The following is a 24,403-nucleotide window of genomic DNA, read 5'->3' as shown; positions in this document are numbered from 1 at the left end:
CAAGCAGTTCTAAAAGCTGTTTCTCACAACTGGTCACATCAACCCAAACTTCCACCTGAGTTGTCGACTTGTCTCCAAGGTGTTCAGAATTTGCAAGTATATGCCGATTAGCACCAATATTTAGATTGACAACCTTTGACGAGGAACAACAAAAGAAGATGTTAATAAGTATATAAATAAAGATTATAAACTACGATTCATATTACATACTTGACTACAGTGTGTGTTAACTGAGCATTGGGATGGCTGAATCACATAATTACCCAAAGTCCTTGAAATTACAAACCTAATAATTTTTCTAATGTTTTAACATGTCCCCAAGGGTAACCCCAATGTTGTTGGATTTCTAGAATATAATAAAGCCTTTATCTAGTCAAAACTCAAAACACACTAGCTCTATGCAGAGCTGAGTAAAAAGTTATGGATGTATGCAGGGTGTAGTCAACCCCAAGTAATTGGAATTAAGGCTTGTCAAGTTGAATCAAGTAATCTAAGCAAAACAAAACCTCAAAATGAAGCGTCAAACCATTACAGACCCAAACCAAAACACTTCTAAAAACAACAAACAAAAGACAAACTACAAAACAGAGACCACCTTTCTCTTGGAGAAGATTGATCACACCAACTTGACTAAAATATTGTTCCTTTCTGTCAAAATGCTAATTGGTTAAGAAAAGTTCTCTCAAAAATTTAATATATATTCCCAGTAAGTATTACTATCTCTATTTCATGTATCACATGGATCTTCCAAAGTAAAGCACCTTATAATAGGGGAAACAAAATAAAAAGATTGACATACAATGGTACACAACAGGTTTGATTCCATGTTCTTTCAAAAATACAATTGCAGGTGCAGATTCCACTCCAAACCTGTTGTTGATACGAAGAACATCGTCAAGGTCATACATCATTTTGGGGAAAAAGGAACAAAAGAGTAGAAAAAAGGAATAAAATCCCATGACTGTGTGTGCATATTCAATCAATAAGAGAGACAATAATAAAATATAGTTCATCCAAAACAATATATACGCAAACCAAACTAATAAATTGCAATAAGGAAAAATAGTAGCATCACCAATGACAATGCAAAAATAAAGCATCACCAATGAAGAAGGAGAAACAACAGCATCACCAATGACAATGCAAAAATGAAGCATCACCAATGAAGAAGGAAAAATAGCAGCATCACCAATGACAATGAAAAAATCAAAAAGATGTTTTCAAGCATAACAGAATCAAATAGAACCTGTAGCAGAAGTATTAGTTACGTACAATCTTTATAGCACTAACGAATTACCAAATTTACATGAATGGGAAACAGACACACATGTATTCAACCATATGGAGCAGAATTTCTCTTTCCTTTCCACTTTGATTGGTAAAAGGAAGAGACTCCTAAACACATTACAAGGAACTAGAGGATAAGGAGGATGAAGAATGAGAAGGGCACTAACAGAAACTCATTACAAAGATTGCATACTGAGGTTTATTATGACAACCTAACAAAGATTGCATACTGAGGTTTATTATGACAACCTAACAGAAACTCATAGGATCCCAAGAACAAAGAAAAAAATCCAAGTGAATAGTAAAGGCACTACATCAAAATAAGTGTAAGCTACCAATACATGCTTTAGCAATTAATCCGCACTCCTACTTTCCACTCCATGTTTGTTTAAAATTTAAAAAAAAAAAAAAAATTATATGCACTCCTACTTTCCATTTTCCAGATCTAGAATTACATTCGACATAGCAGGTGACAATGATACTAAGGTAAGTAATCAATAAAGCTCCAACATAGGCATAATTTTGTCAGAAGAATACCTTCAGAAGTGCAACAAAATCAGGAGATCGATGGAATGCAGCAAGTATGAATTCTAAGAGCCTCTTTTAAACCTATATGCATAAATCACAATGCATTGTGAATGTTTCAAGCACAAAAATAATTTCAGCATTTAGATAACAATCGACAGAGATATATGATGTAGTACAAGTAGAGATAGAGAAAGAAGCAGCAGAGAAAGGGGAGAAGAAGAATGAGAATCAGATAGGAGATAGAAGCAAAGACAAGAAGAGATGGTGAGAGTATCTAATGGGGAGAGAGAGAAAGAGGGAGAGAGGTACAAAAATTCTTAATAACTTCAATTATGCCACAATCTAATAAAATTCATACACCAACACTGTGTATATATAAGGCTGACGAATAAAAATAAATAGATATACACAAAATAACTCATGAACAGATTTAAACTCCTAAATAACTCAAACTCCCAATTATTAATGCCTTATCAATCTTCATCAATTCTCCCCACTAAGAAGAACTCCCATATGCAGAACAAAGAGAAAGATAGCACTCAAATTATTCAGAATTAAAGTATCAAAGATTGTCCTTAACAATCGGAGTGGCAACAGTGATGAAGCCAGAGCATATTATTCATATATTTCAAATCAATGATGAACCCAACACGATTCCAATTAGAAAAACTTCAATCACTTCCGATTCCTTTGAAGCCAAAAATAAAAAATAAACTAAAATAAAACAAACTTGAATAATAATTTGAATTTTTTTTTTAAAAAAAAAAACCCCACTCAAAACACCCTAAACTCCTTGACATAAATTTACACCAAATTGAATTTTACTCCAATATTTACCATATCAAGAAATTCTCAAATCTATATTCAAAATTAAATTCTAAACTAAGGTCTCAAATTTTCCACTCTGCCATTAGTTTTTACAATATAGATTCAAGTAGCTCCCTTCTTTTTATGATTAAAAATAAAGAGCAAATCCCAAGTAATATTGCAATTCTAACAGCATATATATATATATATATAACTGTATACACAAAGAAGAGAGAGAGAAAGAGAGAGAGAGAGAGATCTAATAAAAACTTACAGATTTGAGAAGCCAAATATCAAACAGGTTTCATGTAGATTAATCGACCAATTAATGAACGATGAGATCTAATAAAAACAGAAAATCAGAAGTGAGAAGCCAGATCTAAGTTAGAGTGTAAAAAATCTATTAAAAATAAAAAACCTAAACAAATTGAAACTCACAAAATCGAAAGAGACAACTGCAAATCTGGAGAATCAACCTTCGAATCTGATGAAGAGATGAGTACAAAGAGTGAGAGTGAGAGAATTCGAGCAAGAGCGAGAGTGAGACTGCGACAGAGAGAATTCGAACGAGAGCAAGAGTGAGAGAAACTGCAAATCTGGAGAATCAACCTTCGAATCTTCAAGAATCAACCTTCAAATCTTCGACAAACTTCATAGATCTGATGAAGAGATGAGTACAGAGAGTGAGAGTGAGACTAAGAGAGAGAAAGAATTCGAGCAAGAGCGACAGTGAGACTAAGACAGAGAGAATGAGAGCGAGAGCGAGAGCGAGAGTGAGAGACAACTGCAAATCTGGAGAATCAACCTTCGAATCTTCAAGAATATACCTTCAAATCTTTGACAAACTTCATAGATCTGATGAAGAGATGAGTGCAGAGAGTGAGAATGAGACTGAGAGTGAAAGAGAATTTGAGCGAGAGTGAAAGTAAGACTGAGACTGAGAGAGACTTTGAGCGAGGGTGAGAGTGAGAGTGAGAGTGAATTCGAGCAAGAGTGAGTGGGAGGGAGAGAGTGAGATAGGATATGTAACGGCGTCAGATATGCACCCACAACAGCACTTTTGAAATTTAATTAACATAGCACTGTAGTTTTTAATTTTTAATTGATCAATGATGGCGTTTTAATAAAAATGCCATAAAAAAAAAATGTTGCCGTAACTTGTTTTTGTTGTAGTGAGTATACTTTCACACTAGTAATAGTTAGAGTGAAAAATAACAAAAATGATATAATAGAGCAAACAATTCATAAATATAATCTTAATTTTATTTTATTTGTGATTACCATTACATGCATTTATTTATTAAAAGGTGTCAAATATATGTAAATATAAATATTAATCGTGCGACGTGCAATTCAGATTTTACTTGTGGTGGGTTTGGGCTGAGGATTTCGCGTTAAGATGGCGGCCCAAACAAAGTGGCCCCTTCTATGCATGATTGTTGATTTCGCCTCGTCATACATAGATCATGTCATACATAGATGACGGTAAGACCTACCATAGAAAGTTAGTTTTACAAAAATTGCTTTATTGCCTCCGTGTCATTTACTATTTAGACAATGTGTAGTTTATTTTTCCAATAATGTTTCTAGCTCAAATTATATTGGCTCGAATGACTCTAATATCTAAAACTACATTGTTTTGGGTATTTTTTTTTTATTTTTTCCTTTTGCTTCTCGTTTCTCTCTCAAACGTTGAGCTCCTCAATTTTTTGAGAAATCTAGATCTATTCCCCTCTGTTTTCTCTCTGAAACACACAAAAGAAAGAGAACCGAAGGAGAGAAAGAGGAGAGAGAGAGAAGAAGAGAAAGAGGAGGGTGTTGCTGGGATTTCATTTGTGTTGCCTTGCTATCATAGCCCACTTGTTCCCATACATTTTATGTGCAGCCGACAATCTTTCCTCTTCTTCCTCACTGAAATCCCTCTTGTTTATCCTTGGACCTAACTGGTTAAACCACCTCAATCTGCAATCTTCCCTACAACCACAAAAAAATAAAAATAAAAAAATAAATAAAAGAAAAGAAAAGATTAATGGGTTTTTTTCTTAGGACCCAAACAAGGAAAAGAAAATGAATTTGTGAACATAAATAATAGGGAGAGATGGATTAATTACTTGATCATCCTTGAAGTTTTTCAACAATCAAGTTCCAATTTTGAGGACCATATTGGGTAACAAGTTCTTTGAGCTTGGAATCTTCATGAGGTCTTCAATGTCCTCTGACACAAAGCTTTGTGCGCCCAAATTTCTTTTCAATAATATCCTCATCATTACCTTGGTCTAAATCAACCCCATTTCTATCAATCCCACCAGAACCCATATCAGTCCCATCATCTGTTTCCTTTCCTCCATTGGAGCAAAACTCCAAGGTTTGTTCTGAAATGGGGGATTTTGAATATGATGATACCCATTTCTCTTTCCAAAATGGTTCACGAAGAGAGAAAGTTGACTGGGGGAGGTGGAATCAGGGAGTTGATATCCTTGAACCCATTGAGATCATGACCGCCATTATTGTTCATGTGTTGGAGATTCATTTGTAACAAAAAACCCAGATGGAAACAAGAGAGAAAATGTGAAAAAATGTAGGGAAAAGATGAAGCTTTTTAAAGAAATAGGGTATGTTTGGCTATTGAGAAAATCGAAAAAGAGTAGTGAAGTTGGGAATTCGTTTGTGTTGCCTTCACCTTCGACCCTCCTCTATGTTGCCTTTTCCTTCTCTCTTCCTTCCTCTTTCTTTTCTGGCCTCTCTGTTTCAGAGAGAGGCCAAAAAAAAAAAAAAAAAAGAAAATTTGCTAAAACGACGTCATTTTGACACCTCGAGCCATTCTAGCCAGCCCCATTTCGAGCTACCTAGCAGAGCTGTTTTTTTACCATTTAAAAATGACTATATATTTCTATATAGTTTATAAATTAAAGTGTACTGTTAAGTATTTCATCTAACTTAATTGTAAGTGTAAAATATATGACAAATATGAAGGGTTATATGCTCATTTTTAGATTTTAAGAGAGCAATCGTACATAAAATAAAATACATAGAGTTAAAGTGCATTTTGTCTTCCAAACAAACTATGGAAATATTTGTAGTTCACACATTTAACTTATATACAAGTATATTTTAGTTTTTTATTAAATCGTTAACGGGTCTAATGATATATTTTAGTCCATAAATCACAAGGGATTATATGATCATTTTCAAACGTTAAGAGAGTAAATAACACGACCCAAATTAGAGTGGGATAAAGTGAAATTTGCCAAATGTGACTGGTTCGGTACTTGATTGTGTGTTCATCAACATACTTTTTTTTTTTGTTTTTGTTTTTGAATTAACTACATAAATACCCCTAAATAATTACTAACCCTCTCTATTGTTAACATCATACTAAGTGGGTGTTTGGGAAGTGGCTATTTTAGAGGTTTTTTAACTTTTTGGTTATTTTAGTAGACTATTTTAGTTTTTGTGTTTGAGAAGATGAGATTAATTTTTATTTGAATTGTTGTATTGAAAAATGTATTGAAATGATATTTGAAGTTAAAATAATAAACTTATCTCTAAGATCACATTTTTTCAAAATTGATTTACCAATTGATGGAACAACTTGCCAATGTGACACTGTCCACGGTTTCAACTATATATATATATATATTTTAATATAAAGGTTTGGTTTAGGAGATTTTTGAATTTTTTTTTAATTTAAAGTTATTTTAACGTGAAACTCATCTTCCCAAACAATCCTTAGAGATTGCGTTTGGGTAAATAGGTTAGTGGCTCTCAAATAAGAAAGAAGTCAACAGCTTAAATGGGATGAAAGTGAGTATCACGTGTTTCATAGACTGTCAGTACAGGTGGTTAAGTGACAATTTTGCCCCCTCCACGTCAGGACTTTATTACTTGAGAAAATGAGATTTTATAGGTGTTGAAGTGAATTTTTATATAAATTTTTTTAGTGGTAAGGTATTATTAAATTTTTTTTTTTATATTTACAAAGATAGTTAAATTTTTTTATGATTGGATGTGATGTTTGTAAGAGAAAAAATAAAATAATTATAAAATTAGATTTGATATTTTATTTGAATATATGTTTTTTTAATTTTACAAAAAATTTATCTTTTTGCGAAAAAAATAAAAAAAACAACCCAACACACAATCTTCCCAAGATAAGAACAATTTGGTCATTTCTCATTCAAATATTTCAAACTCATTTTTTAATACAACAATTAACCAAAATACTTCTTGAAACGAATCACTGGTTTTTCTTCCCCAGTTTAGTTTTTTTTTCACTTTTGATTTGTGAAACATATGGGTGTTTCTTTCATGGCTTATTTTGTGACCATTTTTTGGCTTTTGCTTTTCTGGGTCACTGCACTCTCTGCAATTCAGGGAAGCTATGACCAGAACTACGCGAGATCAATTCTGAGCTCAGCCGAAAAAGATAGAGACTGGTTAGTTTCAATAAGAAGGAAAATCCATGAAAACCCAGAACTCCGATTCGAAGAACACAACACCAGTGCTCTCATTCGTAAAGAACTCGATAGACTTGGCATCTCTTACACTTACCCACTTGCCAAAACCGGTTTGGTTGCCCAAATTGGCTCTGCTTCTCGCCCTGTTGTGGCTCTTCGTGCCGACATGGATGCCCTTCCTTTGCAGGTAATTTGCAGTCCCAGTTCACCCCCAATTTCCTCTTATATATTCAGGAATGTATGTTTCAATAGTTTTCCTTGTTGGATTGCTTGATATTATCCTTATTTATTTATGTATTTCTTTTGGGACAGTTGGTGATTTAATATGATATTAGAGCTCAGGTTGGGGAGGTTTTGGGTTTAAGTCTCTTTGTTTTCATTGTCTAGGTTTTGGGTTTAAATCCCTTTGTTTGCATTTAGTCTGGTTTACATTCTTTCTTCTGTCATTTGTATTATTTTTTCTCTCTCTATGTATAGATGTTTGCATCTCCATATACAATCCTGTCTTGCACGCGAGGGAGGGTGTTGGATAGCTTGATATTCGTACTTAGTCCCATTTTCTAACAGTTTAAGCTTTTGAACAATTGGTGATTTAACATTCTTGTCATTCTGCTTTTGAATATTTATAGGAGTTGGTTGAGTGGGAGCATAAGAGCAAAATAGATGGGAAAATGCATGGATGTGGACATGATGCGCATACAACAATGCTGCTCGGTGCTGCTAAGTTGCTCAACGAAAGGAAAGATAATCTTAAAGTGAGTTTTAAATTGCAACAAACAATGTGATGCTGTCAATTCTTGAATTAGGTCAATATCCTGTTGACTAATTCATATCTTGATGCTTCAAAAATCAAAACACTACGCTAGTTATACTTAAATGTCAATCAGTAAAGTTCTGGCATTCGCAATCAAAACACTATGCTAATTATATTTATTGTTTGCAAATCTATAAAGTTCTTGATGCTAATTTGTTTGCAGATTATAGTTTCTCTATTCTTGAACTCAAATTTTTTAAGTTTGTCTTCATAACAATCTGGTGTTTGTTCTATCCTTGATCTTACAAATGGATCATCCAGATGAAATTCAATTCCCTCACGGAGAAAAGAAATTAAGCTTAAAACTCCAAAAATTGACAAAATGATTTCTAAATGTAGTGGTAAAACACTGATTGGTTGGACTACTAGCAGTTGTAGTGATTTAAAAGTCATAACATTTCCCTCAGTTTTGATTCTAATCATCACACAAATTGCCTCAAAAACCAACTTCCTTCAATCACCAGTTTTTTTGTATTCTTAAATCAAATTAAGCTAATCTAGTGTTTGTTCACTGGAATGAAATAGATGGAATGGAATGGCCACTCCTTGGCATCCTTGGGGATGACTATTTTCTTACAATGATAAATGATGATTTCATATGTAGTACATTTTTCACAATTTTTTTAGTGAACCAAATGCGGAAAATGGTCATTATGATTGAATGATCATTCCATTCTACTTCATTCCAGTGACCCAAATAGAGCATAATAGTTTTATAAGTCATGCTGTTCTATTGTACATTCTTAGTTCCAAACTGCAATGTGTTGATTGATTTCCCTAGGCACGAGAATATTTCTACTTTCTACATGTGTACTAAGTGCCACTAGTGAAACTTTGTGTGGATGATGGTATAAATTAGTGGCAGATTTAAGTGTAGACCAAGGGTGCTTGCGTCCCCCCAAATTTTTGAAAATTGCACTAGCACGCTATGTCCCCTCAAATTTTGAGATTACTACGTATGGCCCCTCCCAAATATGTTCTTCCCCCTCCCTAATTCTAAAAGGGAGTTGTATCCGTATTGTACTTGTATCGGATACTTGTTGATACATATCCAATACTTCCTAAACGCATTTGATACTTGATATTAATTTTGAGAAGTTTTGATAAGTATTGGATACTTTTTAGACACTCTAACTCACATATCCAAACTATTATGAAATCGAAATTGTAATAATTTTTGCATAGTATTAGAATCAATACAAAAATAGCTTTTCAATAGTGAGATTAAAATAGTTTTCCACTTTTCATTTGGGAGAATTACAAAACAAAAAAACTCTAGGGTTTGACCTTTGTAACAAAATAAACCCTATTTTTTTTTTCTTTCTTCAATTTAAATCCTTGTCTTTTGATTTGTTTTCAATTTAAACAACTCCTTATTTTCATTAAGTAAAACCGACGGAAAAAGAATATTTTAGTCATTAAACTCAATGTAGGTATATATGTCTAAAATACCAATTTTTGTTGACTTTAATGACTAAAATATCAGTTTTTTCATCAGTTTTATTTAACGAAAATATGCAGATGGTTTAGATTAAAAAAAATCAAGAGATTAGAGTTTAAATTGATAAAATTAAAAATTCAGGATTTATTTTGTTGCAATTGTCAAATTCTAAGTTTATTTTTTATATTTTTTATATGTAATTTTCCCTTCCTAATTTTTTTTTTTTTTTTTTTTTTTTATCAAATTAACTAATCCACTAAAGAAAAAAAAGTAAATAGATTATTGGCTCTTAAACTAATATCTAATTCCTAATGAATGATCTCTCACTATTCTTTGACCTCATGTATAATATAATAGTAAAAATCATTAAGGGGTTGTTTGGGATAAACTAAATAAGTGCACTTTTTGATTTTTTATGAAATATGGGTTGGGTATGAGTTGGGTTTGAAATGATGTGGTAGACAGGTGATGTGACTTAAATAAGATAACCAAACCAAACCAAACCAAACCAAGCCTTAAGTTCCATCAAATGGGGTCGGCTACATGATTTTTTTGACTTAAATAAGATGATGTGACTTAAATAGGATAGTGACTTTTTGACTTTTTTAAGTTATGCCAAACCAAGTCTAAATTTATTTTTTAACATATCATGGCCGTACCTGTATCCTAATTTTTTAAAGATTTTATTATATCGCCATATCTGTATTGTATTATATCTGTATCTTGTATATGTATCCATGCTTCATAGCAGATTGCTCACTTTTGGCTGGAAATCAAATGCAGAAGCCATGTCTAGTAGTTGCATCAAGTGCTTGAGTACCTATAGAGGCTACAATGGCTAAAATATGTACGACTCTGCATGTGTTGTTCATTATAGCATTGGGATGTCCATGGTGAATCCTCTATTTCTCTCTCTCTTTCTAAGATTGATCGAGGCGCAAGCCCTCAAGGGAGGATGGGATGAGCCACCTCAATGAACCCATCAAGTCACAAAACCCTGTAATCCCAAGTTAGGGTCATGGGTCACTCGAGTGCGTCCCATGACCAAGATACTAGCCCTAGGTCTTTTAATGAGTCCAAGTTAGTATAAGAGCCTTGTACCAATTGAAAAACTTTTGTGATTCGTGATCCAAAATAGATTCAATTACTACAGTTCCTAAACACATAAAAACAAACAATCTAAATCATCTTGCCCGTACGAAAGTGATTTAGCTTGTTGTTTCACGATTGATAAATCAAACATAAAGATTTTAACGTGGAAAAAATCACAATTGGAGCACCTCAAATTGTGATAAAAAACAATGGGCTAAATGTCACTAAAAAATCCACTATGAAGATAATAAAATTACATAAGAGTGCAAGCAATTACCCCTCACTTACTCATGAATTGACTCCTATTCCTTGTGTCTCTTCCATCCATATCTTTGTCTTGGAATTGATCAAGTGTTGAATCCACAAAACCCAAGTTGAGTCCACAATACTGAGCAACTTTGAACTCTTTCAAAGCTTCCAAGCCCAAAATCTTTGGAATTCACCGATGAAACGCCTTGTTGAAATTAAATCGTGACCAATCCCTTGATATATGCAGTTTAATCCATTTGAGGCGACAAACTCACAAAGTTATCAAGGGAAAACACTAACTAGGCCCTCCAGATGTAAACATGAACGCCCACAAGTCTCTTGTTTCAGATCTAGAAGCCGTAATCCTAAAATTTGCATCTTTCGCAGCTTTATATGGAACAGGGTCGCGAAGACTGCTTGAGTGTAGAAATGATTTTTCAAGCGGTATGTCCAAGAGGCGGTGGAACAATAAGTGCCTTCGCTCGAGCAATAGAAAGATCGCTTGAGCGAAGAATGAATCCTTCCAGTATTTTTGGAACAAGTTTGAACATCGCTCGAGCCACCACTTCATTGCTCGAGTGGTCCAAGAATAAACAAAGGCTTAACAATTTTTACAACTCAAACGTGCTTGTTCACGAAATTGACAACACAAGGGACCTAACAGGTGCCTTAGGAGGTCTTGTAAGTTGGGAGGATTAGTTGTTCTCAATTGATTTGAGGCAAGTCCCAACTAGGTCATAGCATGGAGATGGGAATGCGTGTGCTTGTTGGGGTTGCCTCTAGTGTTCTTGGCTCTAGGTTGGGCATGTGGCGATGCCTTGTTTGCTTAACATGTTGTTTTGTGGAGCTATCTTATTTTGGTAAGGCCTGACGTGATGATGATGTGAATAGGCCAGATGGACAATGGACTCATGTACCTAGTAGCGGAGCCACTATAAGTCTATGAAGGGCACGAGCCCCTCAACTTTTTAAAAAGTATAGGGTTAATTACAATTTTCACTCTTGTAGTTTGACTCAAATTTCACTTTAGTCCCTATAGTTTCAATTTGAACAATTTAATTCTTACACTTTGAGTCTAGTTTCAATTTGGTCATTCTGTCTAAATTTTTGTTAATTTTGCTTATGTGTATATCTTAGAAAATTGACAAGTATTCTAAAATTGTTAATTTTAATCTCCAATTTAGATGGAAGAACCAAATTGAAACTTCAGAAAATTGACGAGTGTCGTAAAATTGTTAAATTTAACATCGAGTTTAGAAAGAAGAACTAAATTGAAACTAGACTTGAAGTGTAGGGACCAAATTGTTTAAATTGAAACTATAGGGACTAAAATGAAATTTGGGTCAAACTATAAGGGTGAAAAGTGTAATTAACCCAAAATTATATTTTATGCCTATGGTTTGAAAATTCTGTCCAATTTTTTCCTCAAAATTATTATGTGCCCCCTAAATGTTTTCCATTCTTCTTCCAATAAACACAACACATCATTTAGTAGAATATGGACATAGATTGACTCTCATTTGTTCGCAAATAAATGTAATAAAACATTTCGTTTTATTATGTGTATTTTATTGGTATTTTTCATTTTTATTTACTAATTTTGAAATATTAGTATTTAATTATTTTACCAAATCAAACCAAATCAAACTAAACTGTGTCCCAAATCAATCGGACACAATAATTAGCCTTCAAATTCTCCCCTTTCAACCAAAGTCTTGGCTCTGCTTCTGCATGTGCCTACACTATTCAGCTAATTCTCAATCATCTTAAACAATCAAAAACTTCATGATAGAATATATGACTTTTGAAGCCAGAATGACTCTGCACTCACAATGGTGTTGGCTCATTATGCCAAAGAAATTTTCTGGATTGCTCATGTTGCCTATTACAAAAGTACCATGAACAATATAACATTCTTCTATAGCTAGTTTTGTAATCTAGACTTGTCAGATCAAGCAATTAATCATTTGTGTAGTGCATTCCTCCCCTTCACATTATGATCTCTTGAATTAATGCAGATTTGCATATTGATGTGAGCAAACTGCTGCAAGAATAGTATCATTGCATGTCTGTATCTGTGGTAGTAGGAGTGTTTGAGTCACGCTATCCGAATGCTTAAACTGCGTAACCTTGGGTTCACTGTGTTATTATGCAAGTTCTACCTGAATTATGTGCAAACTGTCTGCACACAATTGCGTTTAACTAGCATAATTGAATGTTGTGTTTTAATGGTTGCGTAACTGTGAAGGTAGTCTATCTTTATTTTGGAAACTTAACTCATGGTTGATTTCCATGGTTTGAAGTAGTTGTGAATATGTGCCCTCACTAGCATGTCAAGAAAGGGAAGTAAACTCAAGTTAAGGCAAGTAAACTCGAGTTAAACTCCACAGACTTTATCAGATCTGTTTGGAGTTGGCCAAATGGATGCTTTATTTGATTTTATTTTTTGTGAAGATTTGTGACGCAGCAGAATAAATCACGCGAGACTAGATATCGTTCTAGTAGACGAGAATTCTTGAATCACAAGAACAACCTTGAATCCACAAGGAAGATAGAAGAAAGCTCTTAAAAATATTATTGAATGAATGAATAAAAGTTGTATAAAAGTTGTCTTTGCCATGAGGCTTACATAGCTATTTATAATAAACTAAATCTAATACTTGTAGGAAAAGTAATTCTAAAATAAACTAGGAAACTTAAATCAACATAAATTAGGAGACCTAAGAGAATAGGAAACTAGAATTCTTAACTATTTAAAATCCTAGTCAAAATCTAATTCTAAAATAATAAAATTAAGAAACCTAATAATTCTAAATTATTTATACTAAATTACAAGATTCCTAATAAAATAATTTATCAAAAATATTAAAACTAAAAATACAAAAAGCCTTAAAATCTTATCCTACATCAGTGTCCTCTTCTTTGAAAGAACTCGCCCTCGAGTTCATATTAGAGATCTGCCATCTTCCATGCCAAATAAACAGATATTTTGAATTTTTCAGTTGCTTGCCCCTCTTCCAAAAGTTGTATATAGGCCCTGTTTGGTAGAGCTGTGGGAAAGTGCTTATAGCTTATACTTTAACAGCTTATAGCTTATAACTATGAACATAAGCTGATTTCTGACTTATAAATTAAGCTTCTCCTGCTCCACTCAAAGAATAAGTTGATTTCTGACTTACAAAAAGCTATAAGCTGTATTGTTAAGCTAAACCAAAAACATCAAAATAGCTTAAATTAAGCTGAAAGCTGAAATAAGCTGTACCAAGCAGTGCCATAGGAAAGTTTTCTTTTTGAAGGTTCTTCTCTATATGCTTCAACTGGTTGACAAAATTAATTAGACAAGCATTGAAAATCAAATTAAATTGCTCTACACTAAGAAAATCAACCAAATTTACTTTGTGTAGAACTTGCATGCTCTCTTGATGTTGCACCATCTCAGATTCAATTGATCCTTCAATTATTAACCTTGGACTATCAAATGTAGTATCAACCAATTTCTTTGCTGCACACAACGGTTGTATTATCTCTTCTCCTGTTTTTTTTTTGTTACTGGACTCAATCAGATCTCCTTCTTCTTCAATATTTTTATGATTTGTTTGTAAAACTTTCTCCTCAATATTCAAATTACCATGTGTTGATGCATTATCAACACTCGAACAAAACTTTATATCTTTTTCATTAGTTTTACAAACAATCTCACCACAAATAATATTTGGATGCGAATTCTTTTCTTTTGCAACTACAATTTCATGACAATTTTTTCCCCACTCCATGGAAGGATCTTGATTTGTATATGACAATATATCTTCATGATCATGAAAGTAAAATTTTGTTGCCAAAAACTTTTTCATTGTTAACCCATGAATGAAATTTGTCTTCACCTTTGCAAACTCGATAATCTTGTAATCCATTCCACCACTTCAATGCAATTTTATCAAGTTTGTAGGATGCAAATATAACCTTCTTTTCATGAGGAATCTTTATGATTTCAAAGAAATTTTCAAGATCAAGCAACCAATCAAGAAAATCTTCTTTTTGAAACTTACTTGAACCGTTAAAATATGAAATTTCTGCAAAATAACGTAAACTAACATGTTGGCCTTGGGTGAATCATCCGGCGCAATTACTGTCAACTGTTGGTTGCCTCTGGTTGACGATTAGTCCCAAATCGGCAAGTAGATTACAAATCTCATTGCGAAGTTCGTGCACCTCTAGTCGATGTTCCTCAATCGCATCCCATATGGCTTCCACCCTACGATCAACGTCAATAGGGATTGTGTGTGCTCCATTGTCTTGTGTAATTGAGCTAGGCGAATCCATGCTCTGATACCACTTGACGCAGCGGAATAAATCACGCGAGACTAGATATCGTTTTAGTAGACGAGAATTCTTGAATCCACAAGGAAGATAGAAGAAAACTCTTAAAAATATTATTAAATGAATGAATAAAAGTTGTATAAAAGTTGTCTTTGTCATGAGGCTTACATAGCTATTTATAATAAACTAAATCTAATACTTGTAGGAAAAATAATTCTAAAATAAACTATCTAAAATAAACTAGGAAACTTAAATCAACATAAATTAGGAGACCTAAGAGAATAGGAAACTAGAATCTTAACTATTTAAAATCCTAGTCAAAATCTAATTCTAAAATAATAAAATTAAGAAACCTAATAATTCTAAATTATTTATACTAAATTACAAGATTCCTAATAAAATAATTTATCAAAAATATTAAAACTAAAAATACAAAAAGCCTTAAAATCTTGTCCTACATCAGTTTGACTAAATATTTTATTTGGTTGCCTGCCTAAGATGATGTCTATTTTTTATTCTGTGTTAGATTGTCTGTGTATGAACTAATGAGTGATAGAAAGACATCAAATGGAAGATGTAAAATCATTTTCAGCAATATTTTGTGTGGCATAAAAATCCCCTGATTAAAATACTACCAACATTAAAAAAATGCAGTTATTGGAACACTTTCCTACTTCATTCTTTTGTTATTGTTACATGAGCACACTTGTAAAAAGTTTCTTTTTGAATTGTTTCAAAACAAGTCCAACATTACAAATCCCTGTTGTTGCCTCTTCATGCTGAGTCTTCCGTTTCTTTAGTTGGTAAACAGAGCAAGGAAGAAGGTGCACGCATAACGTTCTGCATAACGTTTTGGGATGTACAACATTGATTGTAGTTGGTAAACAGAGCAAGGAACAAGGTGCATGCATAACATTGTGGGATGTACAACACTGATTGTACTGTTGATAGGTCATTATTTTAAGCATCAGATTTGCTGTAACCGATTCTAACTTTTCAATCCAGAAATACTGCAAACTTTTAATATTTCTCTAATTTAGAATTCAATGGCTATCATAGTTGTCAAATCGAGATTCGTATCGTGAATCGAAATGGCTTCGTATCGAATCGCAAATCGAATCGAATTGAATCGTGAATCGTAAAGATTCGGACACTTTTTCTAAATTACTTAAAAACATATATCTACACATTTAGATGCTAAATATATCTTATGAATATAAAATATTTAGACTTAAATCAACAAAAATGTTATTTTGAATGATAATCACATAATTTAATAGGTAAGAAGTTAACAAAGGTTCCTATATAAAATCACCATCTTACCTCTTTTTTTTTTTTTAGATATTTTTTTATCAACCATTCTTAATAAAGATAATAACCAAATAGACAAACTATTAATTTCTAAAGTAACAATAGTTAACAACGATATTGATATTTGGACAATAAGCCTATATACTTTTCTAAGTAAGAGTGAGCAAATAATAAGAAAGAGTTATTTAGGATATTTTATTTTAAAGCCTAAAACATTTTAAAAGGTATAGCTGACCTTACACATGTAATATTCAATTTAATAAAATAGTAATAGATAATTCATAGTGTAACTTTAATCTTAAACATCTTTAGAAGATATATTACAATTTTTTGAAGGGGAAAAAAATGAGAAGAAAGGTTAAAAATATGTTAGGTCTGACTGAATCTGATTGGATCTTATAAAAAACTTCATAATCACTAAAATAATAACAAATCATATATATATATATATGTTGGTTATTTTGGTATTAAATGCTATTAGAAGTTGTATTATGTCATTTTCACAAAAAAGATGAAAAAAAAATGAGTCGAAAATTTGTCGAACACAATAATTTTAAAAATTACATGAATCGTAAAAAGTGAATTGAATCGTGAATCGATTGTGAATCGTGCGATTCACTAGAGACTCACTTCCAAAATAGATTCACTCATAGATTCGTATCGATTTTGCAAAAATTGCGTATTGAATCGTGAATCGAATCACGAATCGTAAGATTCTGATAACAGAGATGGCTACTGTCTAAATTTATAAAGTGTTTTCTCAGGTCATCATAATGCCTTCTGAGTTTTCCAGAAGAAAAAAAAAAATTAGAATTAGCTGTGTTTAGAGTTTGGTTCCTTGCTAGTGCTGAAATTTGAGAAGTTTATCCTTAAATGATTGCTTAAATAGTCAGACATAACTGTCAGTTCGCTAAGTGATTACATAGGATAAAAGTTTCCATTTTAGTTTATTTCTTGTTTGGGTGGATATTCAATCTTGATCAACTTTTGGATTCCATCTAATTTTGAAAGGCGATCATGTCGTTCTTGTGTATTGTTGTACTGCTCTTAAATGAATGGTGGATAATTGGCTTGAATGGATGAATCATCTAATATTATCTTATGCTTCTCTCTCTCTCTCTCTCCCCATTTCAATCTTTATTCTCATTTAATTTGTTGACTTTGAGGTACCAATCTTATCTAAAAGGGAACTGTGAGACTTCTTTTCCAACCAGCTGAGGAGGGAGGTGCGGGTGCATCTCACATGATAAAGGAAGGTGCTCTTGGTGATGCTGAAGCAATATTTGGGATGCACACTGACTGTACAAGGCCCACAGGAAGCATAGCAACCATTTCTGGACCTGTTCTAGCTGCGGTATCCTTCTTTGAAGCAAGAATAGAAGGAAAAGGTGGGCCCGCTGCAGAACCGCACACTAGTGTGGATCCAATACTCGCTGCATCATTTACAATTTTGGCATTGCAACAGCTCATCTCGAGAGAAGTAGATCCCCTCCAAAGTCAAGTGCGTCTCTGTCATCTATTTTTTTTTATATTTATTATCTAATCTTGTGGTTTCAGTCTTACTTTATCATATTCAAGGGTCCAGAGTCTCTTGACCTATCACGAGGAAAAATGATTGCATTTTATCACTTTGAAAGAACCTGTATACAATCATTTCATTCACCTATATACTTTTTGTTTTCATTTTGAAGCAATTCACTCAAAACTACAACAATATTACTTCATGAAGAACACTGATCCCAAATAACTGTAACATATTTTATTGGCCATACTAATTAACAACTTCCAAAAAAAAGTTTATTTACATATTTAGTTTGTTGAGAGAAATTAAGCATTCGAATAATAAACTGATTTACTGCTGATACTTGCGCTTTTGCTGAAGGTACTATCTGTTACTTATGTCAGAGGTGGAACAGCATATAATATAATTCCATCATATGTTGAGTTAGGGGGCACTTTAAGGAGTCTTACAACCGAAGGCTTGCACCAACTCCAGCAGAGAGTAAAAGAGGTATCCACTATTCATCAACCTTGATTTTGGCTTTTTTTTAAATTTTTTCTTTTTAAATTTTGTTTTTGGAATATGATTTTGGCTTTCACTGAATGGATAATGGTATATATTATGTTAATTTTCAATTAATAGTAGGTAAAACCTTGCATGTTTTTTGTCCAAGAAAGTTCCAAGCTGAAAAATCTAGAAATCCCCTAGATGTTGATTTGTGATTATGTATCAATTTTAAGCAGAATATAACAATCCCAATCAAACAATCAAGACAAAGAAACACAGCGATTTAACGTGGAAAAAACCACAATTGGACACCTCCAACTGTGATAAAAAAACCACGGGCAACAGCCACAAGAACAATCCACTAAGAAGATTTAAAGGAATTACACAGGTATACTCTCAATTACCTAGCGAATCCACAACGCCTAATTGAACCAACCTCTATGTGCCTCTTCCAACCCCATCTTCACCACGGAATTGTCTTTCTGATGAGCCACTCTGGATTCCACCACAGCTTCAGGCTCGAATTCTTCAGAATACACAACTGAAGAACAACACTCTCTTTTGTAGAACAAAACACAACCTTTGATGTACTCTCTTTAGAACATGAGTTGAATGCTCAATAAAACATCAAAGAAAACTCACAAAGTATCCCCAGATATAAACTCTAGAAACCAAAAAGAAGATCTGGAGAAGTAATCCTAAAATCTGACCCAACACGCGAATTTATAGAATCTGTCCCGCGATCTCCGCTCGAGCGCCCAACAGCCCGCTCGAGCGGGCTTCAGCAAAATATGCGCGAAATATCAGAGGTCCGCTCGAGCGCCAGAAAGCTCGCTCGACCGCGAAATCACACATCTCAGTACTTTTGCAGGCGACCAAAACTGCTGGAACCAGGGATTCTCCGCTCGAGCGCGGGTATGTCCGCTCGAGCGGACAGGCAATTTTGAATGCATTTTTGCATTTTGCTTCAGGGGCGCTGCCCCTCGACCCCGCCGTGGCGCTGCCCCGGACCCGCCAAGGGGCACTGCCCCCTGGACCCCCGCGAGCTGACCGGATAGCTCGATCCCCGTCATAATCAGCGAAGTGGCAATCTTGAAAGCATTAGCATCACAAACTTCTCTGAAAAACACAATTCGGGTTGGATTCGCATCTAAACACTCATAGTCTCACTGAAATAAAAGTGCGAATAAAATTACAACTCAAAGGAGTTTTGTCAAACGGGATTGCCAAGAAATAAAACCTAACACAAGCAATTCTTTGTCTAATATAGTACACAGAGGTGTTTTGGTCGAATTGATAGGCCATTTGGGGTTTTGTTGTGAAGCAATGGATGCAGGCGTTTAGGCCTGGAAAGAGGGTTAAATAGGCTAAAATCTAGATTAATAACCGATTGTAGTCATGGTGTAACAATGTCGAGAGTATCGACCTAAGAAGCACAGATACTTCTAAGAAGGTGACGTATCCGTGTCGGACATCGATACTCTTTGGACATTTTCCAAACATGTGTCCGATACTCTTCAAAACATGTCCTACTTTTTAATATTTTTTAAAGACTCGGACACTCTTTGGACACTTGGAGGACACACGTGTGTATTTCTTAAACACACGTGTTTATCAATTAGACACATGTGAAACTAATTATAAGTTTAAACAAAACAAATTAAGATACATAATAAAATAAAAACCATACAAATTTATAGGAATTAATGTCATATTACATTTTTTATCATCTTTGAATGATATATTCATATATATATAACATATAAATATATAAAATTATATATTTCATGCGTATCTCTTACGTGTCGTGTTTTGCATTTTTTTTTGAAATTAAGCGTGTCGGCGTGTCCGTATCGTATCTGTGTCGTGTCGCATGCCCGTGTTCATGCTTTTTAGGTATCGACAAAGGTGTAGCAACAATAAGAAACCAAGCTCCTGAGTTTATTTATTTATTCTTTCACTAGCAAATGCTTTAAAAAAAAAAAAGGCAAATTATACTAACAGTCCCTATAGTTTGGGGCTTGTGTCACTTTGATCCCCAACTATTCAATTGTGACATATTTGACTATGAATTTTAAATCTTGTTTCAAATAAGGACAATTGAAGTTAATTTCAGGGGCAAAATTGTTAATTTGGTAAAATATAAACTATTTTGACAAAAATAAATGTCAAAAATATTTTTGAATTTTAAAAAATTATTTCTGCCCACTAAAGATAAAATTATGAAAAATTGATAAATCTTTTAGATATTTATTTATTTATTTATTTTACCAAATTAATTTTTAGCATGTGTTTGGATGATGATCATATAATGGGTGATTGTTTTTATTTTCATTAAATTAGTTTCTAGTTTTTTAAAAGTCAAATATGACGACAATTTTGATATTATTATTAAACCAATCCATTAAATCAAAAAAATTCAAAACTAAAAATATTTTATATATTAAATATATTAATTACACATTAAAATCTCAACATACACTCATTACATGATCATCATCTAAATGCATAATAAAAATTAATTTGGTAAAAAAAATAAATAAATGTCTAAAAGATTTATTAATTTTATATAATTTTATCTTTGGTAGATAGAAATAATTTTTAAAAATTCAAAAATGTTTTTTTGATATTCATTTTTGTCAAATTAGTTTATATTTTATCAAATTGACAATTTTGCCATTGAAATTAAGTAATGGTATATTCAATTGTCCTTATTTGGAACAAGATTCAAAATTCAAAGTCATATGTGTCACAATTGAAAATTTAGGAACCAAAGTGACACGAGTCTCAAACTATAGGGACTGGTAGTCTAATTCGCCTAAAAAAAATTATTTATAAGTATGTTCTTGCCTTGTTTACCACGAGTTGAATGTTTGTAATAGTTTTTAATCATCATTGTGTCACTTAAAAACATGTTTTATAAATAATATTGAATTTTATGTTGCTTTTAAAGCAAAATATGGAGAATTTTATTTGGCAAGGGCGATTCTGATGTAGAACGTCTATTAAGAAATCCATTCAACTATTTAATTGATCACAAAATAATTGATCCAAAAGAGAAGATAAAAAATTTGAAGAATAAAAAGAATAAAGAACACAAGGTTCAAAAACCCTAATCTCACAAAATAACAGCTACAATCTTAAAGCCATATATATAGCCAACATTCTTTTCCAGGATTTTTGTGAGGAACTCCTCTATGGCTCCCATTCAAATAATTGGAATTTAAGAAAACATGATCTACTTCAGATTAGTGCAGGAAAAATGCTGGTTTTCGCATTTGCATTCAGTTTGTGTTGTTCCTCAATTTGTTTTTGTTTACCCAAGTTTCCAATTTTGTGCAATTAGTCATCAAATGATTAAGCAGCTGATTCATGTTTAAAATTAGTCACACCTATGTGTCTGGAGCTCGTAGGTTATCAGAGGACAGGCAGCAGTACATAGATGCAAAGCACATATTGAGATAAACAAGGAAGGGGAACAACCATATCCAGCTTGCGTAAATGACGAGGGCCTACATCAGCATGTGAAAAGGGTTGGCGGACTCTTGCTGGGTCCTGAGAATGTCAAGATGGGCAACAAAGTGATGGCAGGTGAGGACTTTGCCTTCTATCAGGAAATGATTCCTGGAGTCATGTTTAGTATCGGAATAAGGAATGAAAAGCTCGGTTCTGTTCACTCCCCACACTCTCCTCATTTTTTTCTTGATGAGGATGTCCTTCCAATTGGGGCGGCATTACACACTGTTCTTGCTGAGATGTATCTAAATGACCACCAAGAATCTGTTTTGCTGTAAAGGTTTCATATGGAAAATTAGATGGTCAACCTGGGTAATCTCTTATAGTTCCACATTACTATTACTCAAACACTTTGGAATGCATACAACACAAATGCAAATGTTGTGTATGTTAGTAGAATTGTGATTTGTAATTTCTTTTAATATTGATGCATACTTGATGGTTGCACATCGTAGTCGGGGCTTTGTTAAATGTTATTGTTGAGTACCTTCTCCTTTCATTTTGTGCTGGGTATTTATAGGTTCCATGTGTTAGACTTATTAATTATGAACTTTGTAATTTCTTTGAATTATTTATTTATATAATCGTGAATTATTGACAGAAGTGCGTTGAGCAGTTTGTGATGTTGTCTAATGTCTGGCCAGTCTGTTGTCTGTGAAGTATTCTATGAACATCCTGATTAGGTTCATTCAAGGATTCTAATATGATGTGAGTTTCAGAATATTGTAGGGGACAATGAATTGCTGCTAATCTCACTTGTGGACCCTCTTTCTGACCCTCTTTCTTTGAGGCTTACTTGAAAGAACACTCACTCACACATGGCTGCCATGTTTTTGGTGGGACAGATGGGAATGATGTACTTTTAGTTTCACCATTACTTGGCTCATTACAAACATTAGTAGAGAGACCATTCCATGGTGTTGAAATGTCACATGTGACTGAGGAACAGGAAAATATTTTGGGACCCTGTTTCCATGTCCATTCCATGTGTACGTTGCATTAGCACCAAGATCTTGAAACTTCAAATCGATATTACAAATTCATGCACTACATAAAGCAGGATCTCTATCTCTTTTGTTGCCCAAGCCCTACCCCATTCCTATGTGCATTGTAGAGTCAAAAGATCCAACAATAGACCATGAAGAACTCCCATATCAGAAAACAAGGCATGTTCTCTCTCTCTTTCTCTCTCAGATAGGTATCATTTTTTGGAAGCACACCACGTAGTTCAACTTGCCTTTTCTTTTCCTTTTTGAGTAGATTGCATTTTGTACTTTATGTTTGTTTCGGTGGACTAGATTACATGAAATTACTAGTCTAGGAATTAATAATCCCGTGATTACTGATTCCTTAAAATCACATACCTTATCATACGTTTGAAATGGCCTTGTATTAAGAGTAAGATTAATAGGTTTTTATCCTATTTTATATTTGTTTGGAATACTAGACATTCACAACATGGTGTAATTACAATCTTTTAACCTCTTAATCCGGACGTTCTTAATCCTCCCATTTTATATCTAGTTCTTCTACTTACACAAAAATCAATTATATAATCAGATAAAACCCTCTCGCATAGGTGGAAGACTTAGAAAATTTTCGGAGATATTATTTGGGAGGAAGGATCCGAATGACATGGTTCTCCAAACAAACCTGACCCACAGCCATGGTTCTCCAAACAAACCTGACCCACAGTTCGGAGCAAGCTTCATTTTGTCCCCATAGTTTGAATTATATATTGAATATTAGTTGAGATTTTGATACAGATGAATTGTTCAGTGTAGTTTATGGTGCTGTTTACAATTATTCATTTAAAAATTTGTATCAAAGTGTTTAGTGAATTTTTTTACTTAAAACTTAAAAATATTGATATTCTGAACTTGAGAGAAACTCAAAAAAAATAAAGTGAATATATATTCTAAATTTGAAAGAAACTCAACACAAAAAAAATAAAAAAATAAAAATAAAAATTATATGTTTTTAAAAGTTTACTTTTTAATTATCAACTTTCAAACTTGTTGAAAAACTAAGAGGACTTTCTTTAAGCAATGAATCGCAATCGCAAACTATGGTATTTATTTATTGAACAGTGCATTCAATGCGCATTGAGAGCAACTATGCATTAATGCGTGTGCAATATGCAGGATACACATGGATCTGGATCCTCTCCAGCCATGCGCGTGGTGCACAACGGATCCAAAGCTTGCAATCTGCCACGTCACGAAGAAATAAATGAATTTGTGTTTTTAACTTACGTATTTTTGTGTTAAAATTGTATATAGTGTACATTGCATATGGAAATTTTTTTCCTTTGTTTTTAGTTGCACTAACACACTACTATGCCACACATCCTTTTACATTGCATTTGGGAGAAATTAAATTATTTTAGTGTTATTAGAGCAAATATTTGTGGTATTGTAAATTGATAATTGTTGATCTAAATAATAATGAATTATCACTTTTTTATTGATTTTTTAAGGGGCAATATGACGTAGCGAAAAACATGGTGAAGTGTAGAGTTTGAAACAAGAATTTTGTATAATATTATGAGGCTGAATTGGTCTGTAAATTTACCA

At 33.3% G+C, this 24,403-nt stretch overlaps 1 protein-coding gene and 1 long non-coding RNA gene across 2 annotated transcripts; one reads left to right on the top strand and one right to left on the bottom strand.

The window, feature by feature from the left end:
• Positions 1–690: 690 nt before the first annotated feature.
• On the bottom strand, positions 691–3,536 carry LOC114293557 (uncharacterized). The gene is made up of 5 exons (XR_014328554.1): positions 3,232–3,536; positions 3,061–3,098; positions 2,897–2,964; positions 1,825–1,896; positions 691–870 (listed from the first exon to the last, which is right to left on the bottom strand). It is a non-coding gene; the product is annotated as an uncharacterized LOC114293557 (long non-coding RNA).
• A 3,169-nt stretch (positions 3,537–6,705) lies between these two features.
• ILL3 (IAA-leucine-resistant (ILR1)-like 3) lies at positions 6,706–22,430 on the top strand. Its single transcript, XM_028237642.2, has 5 exons — positions 6,706–7,266; positions 7,709–7,834; positions 17,490–17,804; positions 18,186–18,314; positions 21,725–22,430. The coding sequence occupies exons 1-5, from the start codon at positions 6,916–6,918 to the stop codon at positions 22,103–22,105; spliced, it is 1,302 nt and encodes a 433-aa protein (XP_028093443.2). The 5' UTR covers positions 6,706–6,915; the 3' UTR covers positions 22,106–22,430.
• The last annotated feature ends 1,973 nt before the right edge of the window (positions 22,431–24,403 follow it).

Source organism: Camellia sinensis, chromosome 1, assembly GCF_055761805.1.
Source record: "Camellia sinensis isolate YWXY chromosome 1, ASM5576180v1, whole genome shotgun sequence".
Lineage (NCBI taxonomy): Eukaryota > Viridiplantae > Streptophyta > Magnoliopsida > Ericales > Theaceae > Camellia > Camellia sinensis.
This window is presented reverse-complemented; position numbering and strand designations above follow the sequence as displayed.

Excerpts from the sequence above, each read along its gene's own strand:
- ILL3 (XM_028237642.2), top strand. The coding sequence starts at position 6,916 with ATGGGTGTTTCTTTCATGGCTTATTTTGTGACCATTTTTTGGCTTTTG. Across the intron at positions 7,267-7,708 it reads TGGATGCCCTTCCTTTGCAG|GAGTTGGTTGAGTGGGAGCA; the intron begins GTAATTTGCAGT and ends GAATATTTATAG. Across the intron at positions 7,835-17,489 it reads AAAGGAAAGATAATCTTAAA|GGAACTGTGAGACTTCTTTT; the intron begins GTGAGTTTTAAA and ends CTTATCTAAAAG.